Source organism: Fomitopsis serialis (genome assembly GCF_022376445.1).
Source record: "Fomitopsis serialis strain Sig1Antser10 chromosome Unknown B0H18scaffold_26, whole genome shotgun sequence".
NCBI classification, from domain to species: Eukaryota; Fungi; Basidiomycota; class Agaricomycetes; order Polyporales; family Fomitopsidaceae; genus Fomitopsis; species Fomitopsis serialis.
In genome coordinates this window covers 131890-147721 of record NW_025954986.1, presented here as the reverse complement: position 1 = coordinate 147721, position 15832 = coordinate 131890, and the positions used below count along the sequence as shown (strand labels likewise).

Sequence of the window (15832 nt, the reverse complement as noted above, 5' to 3'; positions counted from 1 at the left end):
AATCCCTTACCTGAGAAACCTCAGCGGCTTGATTCACGGTCGACACACCCTTATACGAAATTCCGAGGATCATGCCGTCCGTGGCGGTGGTCTGTAGATGGGCGTGGGCTGCTTGTCACAACCTTGCATTGACCCTATTTCAACTTCGCACTACTTGACGTGGTGATAACGGGATTGCGACAGGAGCTCAGTTACCTGGGGTAAGCCTGATCTCTCCACGTGTGACCGGGGGGGCGAAGACATCAACATTCAGAAGATAACCTGCTTGCTGCTAGGGACGTTGCGATGACAGGCCCACTTGGTGAAGGGGAGGAAGTCCTCACCCCGAGAGCCAGTCGGGATTGTGTCCATAACAGTTCTTCATGCCGGCGCCCTCTACGCCAGACAACTCCTTAGAGGTTTTTGTTGCGACGGTGCTTCACGAGCGCAAAATATGTATCAATGTAGACATAGCGAAACATGATGAGTACGTGATGACGATGAACATGCAATCCAAATACATTCATATTAAATACACTCATGTTGGAAGCAAGCTACGAGTATAACGAAGCCATCGATACATAAGTACAACGCGTTTGTATGAAGTGATAGTATCATGGGAGTAGGGTTAGGGTTAGGACGGCGCAGTGACATAAAAAAAGGCCTGCCCAGCCCGAGGGCCGAAGCAGAACAGGGAAATATTGAGACGATGCATGAGCCGAAGCCTATACAAACCGCAGACATCCCCTGAGGACATGGTCGCCGTGCTATGAGAGACCCCTACGGCCAACGCTCCCGATACATGAAGGGGACCGTTCCATCAAGGTAAGTATGAGGTGTCAGAATGTTACAGCGCGCCATTTATACCACGACGGATCTGCGCACGGACCATCTCGAGTTTCTCTTGCGAGAGCACTCTTAAACGCGTCGCACGTGACTGACGCACTGCCAACATTTTTCGAGTTCCAGTGACTCCTCGCCGCTGGTGCGATGGACGTGCAGCTGCCAGCAGCGGATTGATCCTTTCGTACCAAGTCGCCAGTGCAACAGGAACACTTTTTGGTATCACGCACAAATACATAGCTGTAGTATTTCAAATCTTCATGATATGATGCAGGCCTCGGTCACCGAAGCACCGCCGTCAGAGATGCACTCATCGCTCACTAAGTTCAGGTCAAAGCAGATGCAATTGTACAGTATATTAGGTATTTCTACTCTTTGTTGCGTTCTCAGTCATCTTCGTCCCAATTGCCCGCCTGCTGCGGTATCTTCGGCCCTCCGGCAGGCTTGCTCATGATGATGCTGTCGACGCTGAGCACCGAGACCGCTGCTTCCGTCGCGAGCTTAATCGCCCAGGTCTTCGCAGCCAACGAGTCGTAGATCCCGTGCTCGCTTGAGTTCAGCGTGCCGTCGGTCTCCATCTGTACCGAGCGAGTTCAGCAAGAAGGGTAAGGTATGAAATAAGGGGACGCGGACCTCGACATCGACTCCCCAGGACTCCCCATTAGCACCCTCGTGCTTGGCCCAGAGGCGGCTGACGATTTCGTTGCCCTCCGCGCCGCCGAAGGCATTCTCCGCAAGGGTCCGCGGCACGACTTCGAGTGCACTTGCCCATCTGCGAACCCCGTGCTGCGAGAGGCCCTTCAAGCCCGCACCATACGTCTCCACGCGCCGCGCGAGCTCGAGCTCCGTCGCACCCGCCCCAGGGACGAGCCTCGCATCCTTGAGGAGCGCCTTGATGACGTTCACGCCGTCGTCCACCGCGCGCTCGAGGTCGTCCAGCCGGTTCGCGGTCGCGCCCCGGAGCACGATCGTCGCCGTGCGAGTCTTCTCGCCGGGGGTGGTGGGGTCGAAGTCCGGGTCGTCCGGTGTGAGCTGGCGGAGCACGGTGACGCGGTCGCCGCCAATTTCGATGCACTCAAACACGTCGACGTAGCCGGCCTCCTCGGCGGTGGGCGCGCCCATCCGCGCGAGCGGCGTCGCGTTGACGACGCGGCAGAGCCGGCGGAGGTCAAACTTGGAGAGGACCCTGAGGACGGCAATGTCCAGGCGGTTGAGGTAGTGGAGGGCGAGCTCGCCGATGGTCGAGCCGGCAACGATGACCTTCACGCCAGAGTCGGCGATTTCTTGGAAGATCTGTAAATCGTTGTGTGAGTGGTTTGCCTACACACTCGCGGTGCGTGAAACGGACCCTTTCGAGGTGCTTCTCCTCTCCCGAAGTGAAGTTGAGCATCTCCTCCGCATTTTTAAGCAGCACAGTGCCTTTCGTCTCTGTCTGTGCAATATCCAACCCACACGTGAAGACCGCAACCTTTGACTTCTTCACTTTTGTAACCATGCCTGGATGACTATGAGTGACCGCTCCGAGTGAAGTGACGAGTAAAACGCACCCTCCGGTTGCCGTCCAAACACCATACCACGCACAACCTGGCTGCCGGCAAGGCTGCCGCCCATGATCTTGACGACCCGAACATTGTCGACGTTGAAGTTCTTTGGGTTCGGGGGCATGACTGCCAGGGCCGCCTCAGCGACTAGCGCTGCGAGCGTGTCCTCGTACCCGTATTGTTTTGACGCGATCGCCGGCTTGAGTGCTGCGGCTAGGCCCGACTGTGACGGTGGCGTTTCCAGTGAGCGCGTTGGGAGGTCTGTGCAACCGGAGATCAGGTTAAAGGAGCAAGGAAACAGTGTCCGCACGTACTCTCGAGTTCTGCCAATGCCTTTATGCACGCAAGCTCGTAACCCTTCACGATCTCGCTCGGGTGCAGACCCATGATGAGCAGGTGTTCGGCTTTCTTCAACAGCTCGCCCGCAAGGATCAACACCATGTTCGTTGAGTCGCCCATCTCAGACTCTTGCGCCTGCGAGGCCATGACCAGTAGCTTCGCCGCCGGATGTACAACCTCGATCTCGCGGATGATGGTTGCGGCATCGGATGTCACGAAAAGTCGACCGAGATGGTTCACCACAAGCTTGTTGCGCCCTAAAGTGCGTTGTACAGTTTGTGCGAAGTCATTTGCAAGCACGCTCAATGAACGCACCATTTGGCCCGAAGCTCGTTCGGACAAGGTCAGACAGCTCTGCGACGGCTTGGATGTTCCGAAGAACGGCATCCTCGATGCCTTGTATAAGTTAGCAAATGCGTAGGATCGATCAGTGCAGCGGGGGCCCTCACCTGAGCTGACCTTGTAGCCGTCTTTGAAGAGCTGCATATTATTTGCTTTTGGCACCTTTAACGACATCTTGAGCTTCTCGTCTAACCTTCAAAGGCAATGTAGATATGTGAATGTCTGAGATACGAGCGAGGAGAAGGAGGAGAAGGAAGCTGAAGGAGTGGGTCCAGTGTGCAGACTCGTCCTCCGAGACGCGTAAAATAGACGCCCACACGCGTTTTGCTACTTTCCCGCAAAGTCTTTCCCTCGTTCACGCTCCTCTCAGTCTATACTGACTCGTCGGCGTCGCTTCCAACGTATCATACCCACCATCTCAAGTTCCTCAACATTGCTTCAAGGTGCTCTTCTTTCAAGTTACTACTTAAATGAACTGCTCGGCGGCTGCTGCTGAATATCAAATTCGATGGTCATGTCTGCCATCTCCTTTGATAATTGACCATCGTATGGTGGACAGACCACAGTGATTTGTAGTGCTGATACCCTATTACTGCAGGCTGCAGGAAGATTTCCTAGCTTATATGTGATCAAGGTGAGTGAAAACTTGCTATGCTCCGAGGTGTGCCCCGTGACGCCTCCCGAAAGGCCTCCACTCTTCTCGCCCTCTCACGCCCGACAGTGTGAAGATCACCAGCCGCACCGACCCCTTGTCTCCGCCCGTCATGTCTTCCCCAGGCCTCTCCGAACCTTCGCCCGCACCACCACCGGAAGGCGACACCGCGCATCCACTCCCCCGCTCCTTTTCCCAGCCTCAGTTCCCGTACCACTTCAGCACCCGCACAGCGCCGTACTCCGCCGCACCCTCGCTACACGGAGCTGCCACTGTCCGCCTCTCAGGCCGGTATTCCACCGCGCACGCCCTGGGCACCGGTCCCGGCGCCTTTGCACCCATGTCCGCTTCCGCACGCACGTCCTACACCCGCGTCGACCAGACCATGCCTAGCACTCCCGCGCCCGAGCTCGCCGAGCTCAGCCCCGAGGTCGACTCTGATGTACATGAAGTGGGTGGAGACGGGGAGGGAGAGGGAGATGGGCACGCGGAGATGGAAGACCCGGAGAAGGCGATCGGGGACTACGCGCACAGGGAGCAGGCCGTCCCACAGATGCCCCAGGTGGCACTAGCGTTCCTCACCATCACCGGCAAGCGACGCACGATGTCGTTCGACCCCGACACGACTGTCGGTCGCGTCAAGGAGCTCGTCTGGAATGCCTGGCCGAACGAATGGCAGGACGAGCGGCCGCCTGCGCCGTCGTACCTCCGGATCCTGTACCTCGGCAAGATCCTTCAGGACGAGGACACGCTCGCGAAGTGGTCCTTCCCCGTCACGGAGCCCGATCCCGCTGTCCCCCCGTCCGAGGGCCAGGCGACGGTGGTGCACCTCTCCGTGCGCGCCGCGCCGCCGCCCACGGAGGACGCGCGCAAGAAGCGCCGCGGCGTAGGGTTGGGGATGAGCGACGAGGCGGAAGGCGGGTGCTGTGGGTGTGTGGTGTGCTAGGTGCATGTGCCTGTCCCCTATACTGTCTCCATCCCTTTTGCCCTTCCCTCAATCGACCCCTTACACTATGCCAGGCCTTACCCCGCCGACTGCTCGACCACCTAGTACAACCCGCCATTGCGCCCTCGCCCCATCCATGATCCCGACAACGACTGCGCCTCTACCCCGATACGACACGACCTCGCCTACGGCCCCACCGCTCACCCAAACCTGAATCCAACTAATAATATTCCCCAACCTCTCTGCACATCACTTCGCTCTGGATACCTGCATCCCATCTCATCGCATACCTACTATACTTACTCCTGCTTGGTGTCCTTCGCTCGGTCTTGCTGTTTTTGACCCACCCATTCTATCTCATAGCCTACCCAAATACGTGCCCCGGCACTCCGTCTGGAAAGGTGTTCAATGATACCGCCCGTCTCCGTGCTCGTCGACGATGTCCCAGCTAGCCCAGCGATGCCGTCTGTTGATGACGCCGACTGGTGAAGATGCTGTTTTCCATGCATGCACCTGGACGACGCCATTCCCGCACCTGTCGCGATGTCTCTCGTTTTCGCAGTGTTCTGGATCTTCCTGCTACACGTTCGCCTGCTTTTGCGGCGTACGTCACTCCGCCGTGGGTTGGATGGTATCTTCGTCCCTCGAATCTCCTCGAATGGAATATGACCCAAGTACTTTCTACAGGTGCCTCCGCTCGCGCTTTCGCGCCCTCGTGCAATGCCTCCTGGTCCAAGCTGAGCCTGCCTCCCGCTCCTCCATCTCCGTTCCCGTCCCCCGTCGAGCCTGGCCGAATCTCGCTGTGTCACTCCGCGGGCTTCTATTCTGATCACGCTGTCTGTAAGTCGACATGCTGCAGGTCATATGGTACGGTTACATGTGGGATGGTTCTCCACGCACATACGTCCGTACGCTTCTCGTGTAGCGGCGGCATGTTCTTCTGCATGCTGTAGTCCTCGATGCTTCTCTGGCGCGTTGATTGGACGACGCAACGTCAGCCCGTTCTCGATTGCGGCGACGTTACACCGTGCATCGAGCCCAGACAAGACATCGAATCAGTCCATGCGAGCGAAGAAGCCGCAGACGGTGACATGTACTGACTGCAGTTTACCTAGGACGGTCCCACTCGCGCTCCCCGACCAGCCATCTGACAACGGTCGTGATTTGCATGAGCCAGCAGATTTGAATGCATACAGACGGACGCAAAAGGATTTGTATAAAAGCAGAGCGACGGAGACCGGCAGACCAGGTACTTAGCCGTTCCCTCAAGCCGGTTCGTGGTCCGAGTATACAGCGCATCCATCTCCGTCATGCAGCTGCTCACGAAGGCTTCTGTCGTCGCCTTCGCCTCCGGCTCGGGTTCGCCGGCGCGCAGGTGCTGAACAGCACCAATGGCACGCGTGAGTTGCATACTGCATTCTGTCCACGCACAGTCACTCACTACATCCTACACCGGTAGTGTTCTGGTTCACCCCGGGCCTCGGTGCATGCGGTTACACGAACACAAGTGACCAGTTCGTCGCCTCTGTCGCAGTCGGCGTCTTCGATGGCTACCCGTACGTCATTCAGATCACGACTTGAATATCATATATCAGTGCTCACTGCCAATGCTTAGAGGCGCGACGTCGAACCCAAACGAGTACGTCAATTCAGACTTCATCCACCCTATCCTGACCCTTTGCCAGTAACCCATCTGCGACCAGAACTGACCGTAACCTGTGCGTAATCTTCTTCATCCTTGACTCTGATCCAAGCTCACCCATCCTTCGCAGACAACGGCACCAGTGTGACGGTGCCGATCGTCGACTACTGCCCGGGCTGTTCGGACACGTACGTCGGCTTCTCGCCCGCCGCATTCGAAGAGTTCGCCTCCACGGATGTGGGCATCGTCAATGACGTGGAGTGGGAAATCGCGTGAGCGAGCTGTCTTGGGATTCGGGGCTCGGCCATTTGGTGTTTGTGTCCATTTTTTTGAACCATCATGGACAGCGAGGAGCCTTGTTGGACTGACTCGAGACAGTTGTTTGGACTGTTGCTGCCTCTTCAGTGTACTCTGATGGTCGCGGGTGTCATGCTGTATCAATGCTTGTTGTACTGCGCACCGCGGGATAGAACTTCCGAAAGCCTGATAAAAAATTACTCGGAGTGTCGACGCCTCACTGAGCCATTGCAGCTATATGATACAGATGTTCACCACCGGGGTCGTTCTCACAAAAGTGTGTTGCTTCACTATGCGGGTAGAAGGTATGAATTTGTCAAGAAAGGTTACCTGCATCTCTGCTACAGGTGACTGAAAGAACAACTGGATGCGCATAAGTGACTGAAGGGAGGAACACCGTGACAATGAAGTACGAAGCAACGGCGCGCGTCGCGCGACGCGGTGCACTAGCAGCGGCAGCGCGTCAGTCACGTGAGACGCGTCCATCAATGCGCTTCGCAAAAGTTATGAACCAATCAATGCCCCCGCTAAAATTGTGAATGGTCCGTGCGCAGAACCGTCGTGGTATAAAGGCGCGCTGTAGCATGAAACACCTCATACTTACCTTGATGGAACAGTCCCCTTCACGTATCGGGAGTGTTGGCCGTAGGGGTCTCTCATAGCACGGCGACCATGTCCTCAGGGGATGCCTGCGGTTTGTATGGGCTTCGGCTCATGCATCGTCTCAATATTTCCCTGTCTGCTTCGGCCCTCGGGCTGGGCAGGCCTTTTTTTATGTTGCTGCGCTGTCCTAACCCTAACCCTGTGATCCAATGCCTGTATACCAAGTTATGCATCCTGATGACTTATGAATGCGATGATGTCCTTACTTACTGCTTTACGTTTATATCGCGCCAGTCTGAGTCTGCGTTCTGCATTATCTCACCCATACAGTACAGTCTTATACCGTGCCGGAGACTGCTTACCAGGAGCCCAAGTCCACGGAATCCATTAATTCATTGATACAAGTTACTGTGGGATCAATCTTCGGACTTAAGTTGTCTTGCTCATGTCGTACCTATGTATTGCTGCGACTGCATCAGGAATGCTGAGTATGCATCGGCACTACATAGTACGCGTGCTACCCAGTGCAAGTACTACTTACTCGCCGCAAGACGTGTCGACTTGCTTGGGTGCGGTGTTTAGGAATCAAAGGCACATGACCGTGTCAATGACGTCGCGTCTGCGAACCTCAGGCTGACGTCGACGCCCTCCAAACTTGCAGCGGACTGCAGGCTGCCTACGCCCAAGGGCATGGTACATTTCTTGCCTTCACACCACCATCTCCAATGAGCCGACCATTTTCTTGGCTGAGGGCGCCGTTCCATTTCACTTCCGCCCCAGTCACTGTGCTCGCCGTGCTCATCTACGTTGTCATCTTGGCAAGTGTTCTTTACACTGACGAGCTCACCGATGTACCCAGGAACACCAAGGGTCTGAACGTGGACCGGGCGTATGCAGACTTACACCAGGTGAGCCGTCTACGCTGTCTACGCTGGCTCTGGATTTGCGCTCTCAATTCTACTACTGTACGGCGAGGTCATGCTGGTTCAGTTCATCTCGAGTTCGGAGACTTGCAGCTCGTATGACCTTGCGATACCGATCCGCAGGTGGAAGCTAGCAGCGAGTCCTTCGGGTCTCAACTTTGAGAGGAACCGATTCGGGCTGCAGCTTCGCGGTATCCACGGGTTTCGTCGGTTGCACCGATGCTGACCCCGGGCCCAGTGCACGGCATTGCTACAGCTTACACACGGGGCGTTGATGGTCGCAGAGTCTGCACATCTGCTCCTGCTAATCTAGTGAAGCCAACGAAGGCTTAATTGAAGTATGTGACTTACCGGCGAGTTCTGCGTGAAATACACAGCAGTAGAATCTCGTGGGTCTGTTTGAGGGCGTGCGCTGCTCAGACTGCATGTTCCTTGGTGTGTTCGCTTATTTGCTTCAAGCTATCGAGGATGCATGCCATATTTTGATTTCCCCACAAAGCGACGCGTCAGATGCACGGCGCTGCGCTGCGTCAGAAAGTCCTGTCACAGGGCTACCATAGGTCTCCCCACTGGTTTACTTTGAGGCATACACTATCTTTTATCGTAATCTGGGGAAGGTGGTTCCCTTCCTGGGATAGGTATGATGATAGTACACCTTCCGTCGTGGGTACTACGTAGTAGTACGTAGTGATGTGCCAGAGTTCATCTGACCAGCAATCATCATTCCGTCACAGATAACCGTCCGCCCACATCCATACCTCTCCCATGCAAACGACGACGTCCGCGCCTACCTCCTCTCCCAGCTTGAACTCGTCGCGGCGCAGTACGACCACGTCCACCTCTCCGATGACCTCACCTCCAACGCGTCTTTCGTCTCCGGCGGCATACTCAAGGGTCAGACCCGCACCGGTGTCTACTTCGAAGGCACGAACATCCTCGTCAAGATCGACGGCACTGACACGCCGCTCTCCGATCCGGAGGGCCAGCACGACGGCGTACTTTTCTCCGCGCACTACGACTCCGTGTCGACAGCGCCTGGTGCAACAGACGACGGTATGGGCGTCGTCACTCTGGTCGAGCTCGTCCGCTACCTTGCTGTGCCGGAGCACAGGCCGCGCCGCACAGCGGTGTTCTTCTGGAATAACGGCGAGGAGGACGGCCTGAATGGCGCATATACATACTGGAAGCACCCGTGGTCCAACCTCACGGCGACGTTCCTTAACCTCGAAGGTGCGGCAGCGGGAGGGTAAGCATTATATGGTTTCGCGAGGTTAAAGTGGTGCTAATTCTCGTCCCCTACAGGCGGCCCATTCTCTTCCGCTCCACCTCGCAAACCGTGACCCGTGCGTACGCGTCGAAAGCTATCTCGCACTTGCAAGCCGATGTCATCACCGGAGACGCGTTCAAGCGGGGCGTCGTCCGCAGTGCCACCGACTATCAGATCTATGCGGCGGGTTTGAAGGGTATGACCGCCCTGGCTGGATACACAACGTTCTGACTGATAAAATGGTCTGCAGGGGTCCGGGACCCGATGTACGGTCTCGACGTGGCATTCTACAAGAACCGCGCGTTCTACCACACCCCTCGCGATTCGATCCCTGGCATGGGATACGGCGAGGGCAAGAAGGCGCTCTGGGCGATGCTGGAGACGGCGCGCGGCGCAGGGCTTGCGCTACTCAATGACGATGACACTACCGACGATGACGGCTCTCAAGGGGTCTACTTTGATCGTAAGTTGATGTGTTGCGCTGGCGTTGCTAATGCGCTGATAATGACTTGTGGGTAGTGTTTCGCACGAAGCTGGTGCTCTTCTCCACTCAGGCCCTCTTTGTGACCAACGTCGTTTTCTTGATACTCGGTCCGATCGTTGCGATCGTCTTGCTCGCTTTCTTGGTTATCGTGCCGAAGAAGTCTGGCTGTGAGTCTCGACTCTCTATGTTGTCTGATAGATACTCACGTTATCTTAGCCGGACATGTCGCGGAGGCTCCGCAAGAGATACCTACTAACAAGTGGACCAAGGTGAAGAAGGCCGGCAGAGTCGTACTCGGCTGGGGTCGTTTCTGGATCGCGCTGGTCGTCGGCATCTTAGTCCATGTTGGTCTCGTCGCAGGCTACCTCAACCTCAATCCATACGTAAGACGTCTCTTCATCAACAAATTTACAGGTGCTGATTCTCCAAGGGCAGGTTGTCTATGCGCACCCTTACGTCGTACTCGTGACGTTTTTGTCGCTCTCGTACATCGCTGTCGTAGGCCCACTCCAGATCCTACAGAGCGCCATCCCGACGTCGCCGTCCTCGCAGAAGCTCGTCCTCCTGCTTGAGCACTACTTCCTTACCTGGGTGCTCCTTGTGGTAGCTACTGTCCAGGTGCACAAGTACGGCGTTGGCGGCGTGTACTGGATCACCGCGTGGAACCTCACAGCATGGCTGGCAGTCGGGACTGCCCTCGGCGAAGGGGTGGTTAACGGCTGGAAAGGCGGCGAGCAGGGACGCAAGGCGGGGCTGGACCTATCGATCGAGAACGACTATGACGCGACGGACGGCTCGGGTCGGCGGTTTGTCACAGGTGTCCGGTACGACGCACCAGTGCGTGAGGACGAGGAGCACGGAGAGAATGGTCGAGGCGATGAGCCGGAAGGCGGCGAGGTGGAGACGGATCCGACGGAGATCACGCCGCTCATGTACCAACAACGGGAATCGCTGGAGACGGGATCGGCCGACCCGAAGTATGGCGAGTACGGATGGTGGATCTTGCAGATGGTGTTTGCAGTCCCCGTAGTGGCGACGTTGCTGTTCCAGCTTGAGTACCTACTCTTGCAAGCGCTGATGAACACACTAGTGGATGGGAGCAGTGCACTGAATCGTGAGTCTTCGCTATTGATCCTTGAGTGCTTCAGCAGCATGACTGATGTATCTCTTGTTGTTTCACATGCTAGTATATGGATGCCTTTCAGCCTTGTCGCTGATCATTTTCCTCCCAATCGCACCTTTCGCGCATCGACTGCACCACTGGTTGACCGTGATCGTCTTGGTCGTGTTCGCACTGACGCTGATCACTTCGTGGACGATGTTCCCGTTCTCTCAAGAGCGACCTTTCAAGGTGTTCTTCCAGCAACAGGTGGAGATTCGTACCTCTTCGGCCGTCCAATTCCATAGCACTCCGTTCGCTCTCAAGAGTCAGGCAACCGGGCCCGTAGGCGCGGCGAGTGTATCCTCTGATGTTCTCAACCCGGACGTCCGCGTTTGGACTGTCTTGACCGGGTTGCCTGGCTACGTGGACCGTCGCCTCGTCCCGGAATTGCCGTCTTCGTGGGGGAAGGACGTTCAGTGCGAGACGGACACGGTTCTTAAGCCTGGTCTTCTCAGCTGCAAATGGGAGAGCGACCTTGTTCCCTCACCTGGCGGCACAAATACCAGCGGAGACTACGACCAGTGGATCGACGTCAAGACGACACGGCTCAACGAGACCAATGGGATGGTGTTCGTCAAGGGTACGAATACGCGCGGGTGCAGGCTGTATTTCGACAAGCCTATCACGTACTACAAGATACACGATGTCGTCGACGCGGGTGCGCCTGGGACCAACGCGACCGGGGAGTTCCTCCCCGGATACGAGATGCCGAAAGAAGGGATCAAGGACCTCAAGCTATGGAGCCGAGAGTGGGAGAGGGGCTTCCTGGTTGAGGTGGGCTGGAATGCCGACTCGGAGGATGGCTTCATGGATGACACGATGGGAGGGCGTGCGGCGTGCGAGTGGGCGGAGTACGCGAGCGCATCAGACGGTCATGGTCAGGGTGGACTCATTCCTGCACTGGAAGAAGTGAAGGCGTTCCTGCCGCTGTGGGCGCAGCCGACTAAGACGACGGACGGTTTGGTGGAGGCCTGGATGAGGTTCTCAATTTGAGTGAGCACGCATATGCATATGTATGTCTTGACGATGACTGGACACTCTCGTGATTAGTAAGGACAGCACTTCCCTGTACTTCTACTATCGGCAACGAAGTTTGATTGGTTTCGCAGGCTGTACGACTCGCCGGGGAATGTATGATGCGAAGAAGGTCGGCCTCGGTGGAGCATGGGTATTGTTCGCTTTGCACACTTTGGGGTGTCTCTTGACTGATCGCTTCCACCGGGTCGTTGCGCGCACTTCGAAGTGCGTTCATTTCAAATATTAAAAAAAAAGAAGGGTCCCTCCAACCGTCAAACTACGCCGCAGCATCCATAACGGTGAACGATTGTTGCCGCTAATAGTCTATGAATTACACTAGGCTCGCAAGGCACCTTGTGTGCTACGGACACTCAAGAGCAATCCCAAGGTGTTGGTATGACTGATATTCTCGAACGTCATCCTTAGCTGTCGCCTCCGACTTATGTGGCATGTTCGCCTTCTGTGCATTTCTGTGTCATGCAAATGTTCCGGAAAGCGTCGCGATATTCGGTTCAGCTTCATCACCTGATCATATTATCATGCACTGTCGTCATGATGCATGGGCCCTGCGAGGGTATCTAAGGAACACTTGGCCAAGGGTGAGTCAGGTTTACCGAGTCTACGAAGTCGCCCTCATATTCTGCACTATGCTCCACTCACAGGTACTTGTAGCGCTGGTTTCACTCGCCACTTCCTTTGCCGCTGCAAGCGCGCAGAACCTGGTCATTTCCAATGACGACGGGTGGGCGACTGCACAGATTCGTGCCCAGTTCGATGCGCTGACTGGCGCAGGGTATGACGTGAGTCTAAGGGTCTTTGTGGTCGTTCGGTCGACTGATGTCCAATTATTCAGGTCGTATTGTCTGCACCTGCAATCAATCAGTCAGGGAAGGGCTCGCAGACGACGACACCTCAAGTACTTACCGAGCCATGCCAGTTCGATACTTGCCCTGTCGGGTCGCCGCCGTTTGGTTTCAATGCCAGTGACCGTGAGTCTACCCGGATGTTTGAGTAATCTGTGCATTCTCTGAGATGGAGAGTTAGCTCGTTTGAATTACGTGAACGCGTACCCGTTAGTAACCTCCGGAAACGATCTGAACACCGTCGCTGAGGAATGGTACTTAGGGTCGACGCAGCAAACTACGGAATCAACGTGCTCTCTCTGAGTCCGCAGCACTTCGGTGCTAGGCCGGATTTCCTTGTGAGCGGTCCTAACATCGGACGTACGTGGCTTTCACATCATCCTGGACAGTGGCATTTCACATCTGACATGTCCGATGCATAGCTAACGTCGATATCCTGACGCAATACTCGGGCACTGTGTAAGTGCAGTACCGCCCGAAATTATCTTCCATGCTGACCTGCATGACAGGGGAGCTGCATCCGCTGCCTCGTTGCAAGGCGTCCCAGCGACGGCCTTCTCAGGTGTCAGCGGGGCACAAGTGTCCTACACCACTCTCACCTCGGAGCCAGACGCGAACTCTACGCTCGCCGCCCGCATCTACTCCCAGCTGACGGTGTACTTCGTCGACACGCTCCTCGGCTCCTGTGGCCCGTCTGTCCTACCCCCTGCCGTAATAGTGAACGTCAATTACCCCTCGGTTACGGATTGCGATGATCCGAGCGACTACAAGTGGGTTTTTGCGCGCAACCGGAAGAACGACACCGTGGTCGATGTGCAGACCTGCGGAAGCGATCACTTACCGAGCGAGGTGGAGGTGATCCTGAGCGAGGGGTGCTACGCTAGCGTGTCGGCCATCAGTGCTCAGACGAAGACGGATGTGGATGCAGCAACACAGGGCGTAGTCATGCAGAAGCTGTTGGGATTGCCTTTTAGTTGCTTGAACTGAGACCGGAGCTGTGGAAACATATGGTATATCAGCTTGTAGCTACACTGTCGAAATACAGAGTTTTTTATATGCTTCGGCTTACCAGATCGGCTGTGTGCTAGCCCGTACTGGCGTCCGAGTCCACTGGAAGTTTGTGATGGCTGAGCACGTGCCGGGGTGAGAGAAGCGCCCAGCGTTCAGTATAATACCCAAAAGAGGAAATTGAGGCTCAAGTAACCGGCACGCCACGGCGAGTCATTCTGACTTGATTCTGACCAGTGCTCCTCCCCGGCTTCTCTCAGAGAAAGTTCAGTATATCGTCGTGACCGGAGAAGTCTTGTGGCACGCGACGAACGCTACGCTCTTATCATCGCGGGCCGTCGTGTTCGTGGTGACACTGGTGAGTCTACAATGTCAATATTATTCGGAAGATCCACCATATCCGCTCAGATAGCCGTCTTCAAGTTCACTGGCAGGGTCTCGATCACTAAGGTTACGCGATATTGCTCTCCTCTCCAGTGTCTTTCTACTCAGAAATCCGGCGATTCATCACATGTCACCTGTCAACGCACACTGTCAGGGAGTCACTGAACAATTGCTACAAACTCCACGACTCAGTTTCACTCAACGTATCCGTCCTCCTCCACGTATCGCGCCCCTGCCTGGATATATCACAGAACGTCTGCCGCTCGAACTGATCCACCAGATCATCAACAAGATTCAAGATGGGCAAACCCTGCTTGCGTGCATGCTTGTATGTCACGCCTGGCATTCGTATAGTGTTCGCCTCGTCTACCAGGCGATATATTTCTCCAATCATCGAAAGCTCGACAGCTTGGCTCGTCTAGCGCGAGAACATCCTTCCGTCCGTGATCTCCTCGTCTTCACTCGCGCCATCATTCTCGCCCAATTTCAGCGCGACACGAAGTTCTCGCACGTCTTTCCGCTTGTCCTCGGGAATTACCTGCCAAACTTGGAGAGCCTTTCTTTCCTGAGTTGTCTTTCGGGACCACTCCACCCGAGCTTCTTCCTATCGCTCCCGCAATTCACCTACGTAACGAGGCTCATGTTATACACATTCTCGCTGGGCAGCTTTCGAGACTTCCAACGCATCGTCTGCGCGTTCCCCGGCTCACACATCTTCACGTAGCGGAGGGAAGGTTTGTCCCGCCAGGACCGCCCCTGGGAGACCCTCCGTTTCTCAAACCTGCAGCACAACCTCGCATCCCCGCCCTGAACAAACTAGCAGTTACCAAATTGGAGTCAAACTTCCTCGCCGTTTTCGTGGAGTGGGTCGTGTCTACTTGCAGTGCCATCCGGTCCCTAGACGTGTGCCAGGACTTCGTTGCGGACCAGCGCCCCGTTGACGAGCTTCTTGCATGTGTTGCTCCAACCGTGCAGCGCTTATGCTTAACAGATTCTGGGCAAGGTATGTCGAATACTTCATACGTATTTGGACTGGCGCTGTCGTATTGAAGCATCAACGCTTCAGGTGCGGGATGTCCATACCGGTTTTCTGAATTCTCGGACCTTCGCCTTCTGGACATCACGATCAAGACTTCGTCGCTGACACCGTCTGACGTCGTGATAGCTGGCGAGCTTCAAGGCATCCTATCCTCTATTTCGAGTACTCAGCTCGAGCGATTATCCATCTATCTGGACATCACCACCGTGGTCGCCGGCTCCGACCATGACATGGACCGAATCACTCGCTCTCTCGCTGGTGCACGAGATGGAATTTCCGACGTGCTCGCTGGACCGCCATTTACTCGGCTGACATCCGCCAACATCGTGCTTTACTTCAGCTACGATCGACGGCGCTGGGATGCGGTCGCGGTCGCGCGCGCGCTGAAGACCTTGTTGGAACATACACGAGCGTTCTTCAGCCCCTGGGGCGCTCGCGGCATCCTCGACGTATCTTGTAATACTCCAAACCACCCGCGTACTTCACATCGCCCGTCTGACC

The 15832-nt window shown here is 55.9% G+C and overlaps 7 protein-coding genes across 7 annotated transcripts; 5 read left to right on the top strand and 2 right to left on the bottom strand.

Annotated features, from left to right (window-relative positions):
* Nucleotides 1-251: 251 nt before the first annotated feature.
* On the bottom strand, nucleotides 252-828 carry B0H18DRAFT_1159697 (uncharacterized protein). The gene has a single exon (XM_048035798.1). The coding sequence runs from the start codon at nucleotides 721-723 to the stop codon at nucleotides 508-510; it is 216 nt and encodes a 71-aa protein (XP_047894389.1). The 5' UTR covers nucleotides 724-828; the 3' UTR covers nucleotides 252-507.
* Nucleotides 829-1119: 291 nt separating this feature from the next.
* On the bottom strand, nucleotides 1120-3332 carry B0H18DRAFT_1001986 (T-complex protein 1). The gene is made up of 7 exons (XM_048028342.1): nucleotides 3152-3332; nucleotides 3018-3098; nucleotides 2678-2959; nucleotides 2370-2624; nucleotides 2171-2319; nucleotides 1456-2115; nucleotides 1120-1400 (listed from the first exon to the last, which is right to left on the bottom strand). The coding sequence occupies exons 1-7, from the start codon at nucleotides 3216-3218 to the stop codon at nucleotides 1209-1211; spliced, it is 1686 nt and encodes a 561-aa protein (XP_047894388.1). The 5' UTR covers nucleotides 3219-3332; the 3' UTR covers nucleotides 1120-1208.
* An 857-nt stretch (nucleotides 3333-4189) lies between these two features.
* Nucleotides 4190-4642, top strand: B0H18DRAFT_875387 (ubiquitin-related domain-containing protein; the record flags this gene model as incomplete). Its single annotated transcript, XM_048040421.1, has 1 exon — nucleotides 4190-4642. One exon carries the CDS (start codon nucleotides 4190-4192, stop codon nucleotides 4640-4642), a length of 453 nt encoding a protein of 150 aa, XP_047894387.1.
* Nucleotides 4643-5952: 1310 nt separating this feature from the next.
* Nucleotides 5953-6560, top strand: B0H18DRAFT_954208 (uncharacterized protein; the record flags this gene model as incomplete). The annotated part of the gene is made up of 5 exons (XM_048042250.1): nucleotides 5953-6001; nucleotides 6102-6198; nucleotides 6258-6281; nucleotides 6328-6353; nucleotides 6415-6560. 5 exons carry the CDS (start codon nucleotides 5953-5955, stop codon nucleotides 6558-6560), a joined length of 342 nt encoding a protein of 113 aa, XP_047894386.1.
* Nucleotides 6561-7190: 630 nt separating this feature from the next.
* Nucleotides 7191-7457, top strand: B0H18DRAFT_272061 (uncharacterized protein; the record flags this gene model as incomplete). Its single annotated transcript, XM_048037358.1, has 1 exon — nucleotides 7191-7457. A coding segment is annotated over exon 1 (204 nt), but the record flags the coding sequence as incomplete, so codon positions are not given.
* A 452-nt stretch (nucleotides 7458-7909) lies between these two features.
* On the top strand, nucleotides 7910-12379 carry B0H18DRAFT_1159691 (uncharacterized protein; the record flags this gene model as incomplete). The annotated part of the gene is made up of 9 exons (XM_048035797.1): nucleotides 7910-8092; nucleotides 8842-9353; nucleotides 9410-9570; nucleotides 9625-9837; nucleotides 9894-10025; nucleotides 10075-10241; nucleotides 10294-10972; nucleotides 11046-11251; nucleotides 11291-12379. The coding sequence occupies 9 exons, from the start codon at nucleotides 7910-7912 to the stop codon at nucleotides 12011-12013; spliced, it is 2976 nt and encodes a 991-aa protein (XP_047894384.1). The 3' UTR covers nucleotides 12014-12379.
* Nucleotides 12380-12684: 305 nt separating this feature from the next.
* On the top strand, nucleotides 12685-13887 carry B0H18DRAFT_875356 (sure-like protein; the record flags this gene model as incomplete). Its single annotated transcript, XM_048040417.1, has 6 exons — nucleotides 12685-12837; nucleotides 12891-13026; nucleotides 13082-13109; nucleotides 13163-13260; nucleotides 13323-13359; nucleotides 13410-13887. 6 exons carry the CDS (start codon nucleotides 12685-12687, stop codon nucleotides 13885-13887), a joined length of 930 nt encoding a protein of 309 aa, XP_047894383.1.
* Between the last annotated feature and the right edge of the window lie 1945 nt (nucleotides 13888-15832).

Excerpts from the sequence above, each read along its gene's own strand:
- B0H18DRAFT_1159697 (XM_048035798.1), bottom strand. The coding sequence starts at position 723 with ATGTCTGCGGTTTGTATAGGCTTCGGCTCATGCATCGTCTCAATATTT.
- B0H18DRAFT_1001986 (XM_048028342.1), bottom strand. The coding sequence starts at position 3,218 with ATGTCGTTAAAGGTGCCAAAAGCAAATAATATGCAGCTCTTCAAAGAC. Across the intron at positions 2,625-2,677 it reads GGCATTGGCAGAACTCGAGA|ACCTCCCAACGCGCTCACTG; the intron begins GTACGTGCGGAC and ends CCGGTTGCACAG. Across the intron at positions 1,401-1,455 it reads CCTGGGGAGTCGATGTCGAG|ATGGAGACCGACGGCACGCT; the intron begins GTCCGCGTCCCC and ends CGCTCGGTACAG.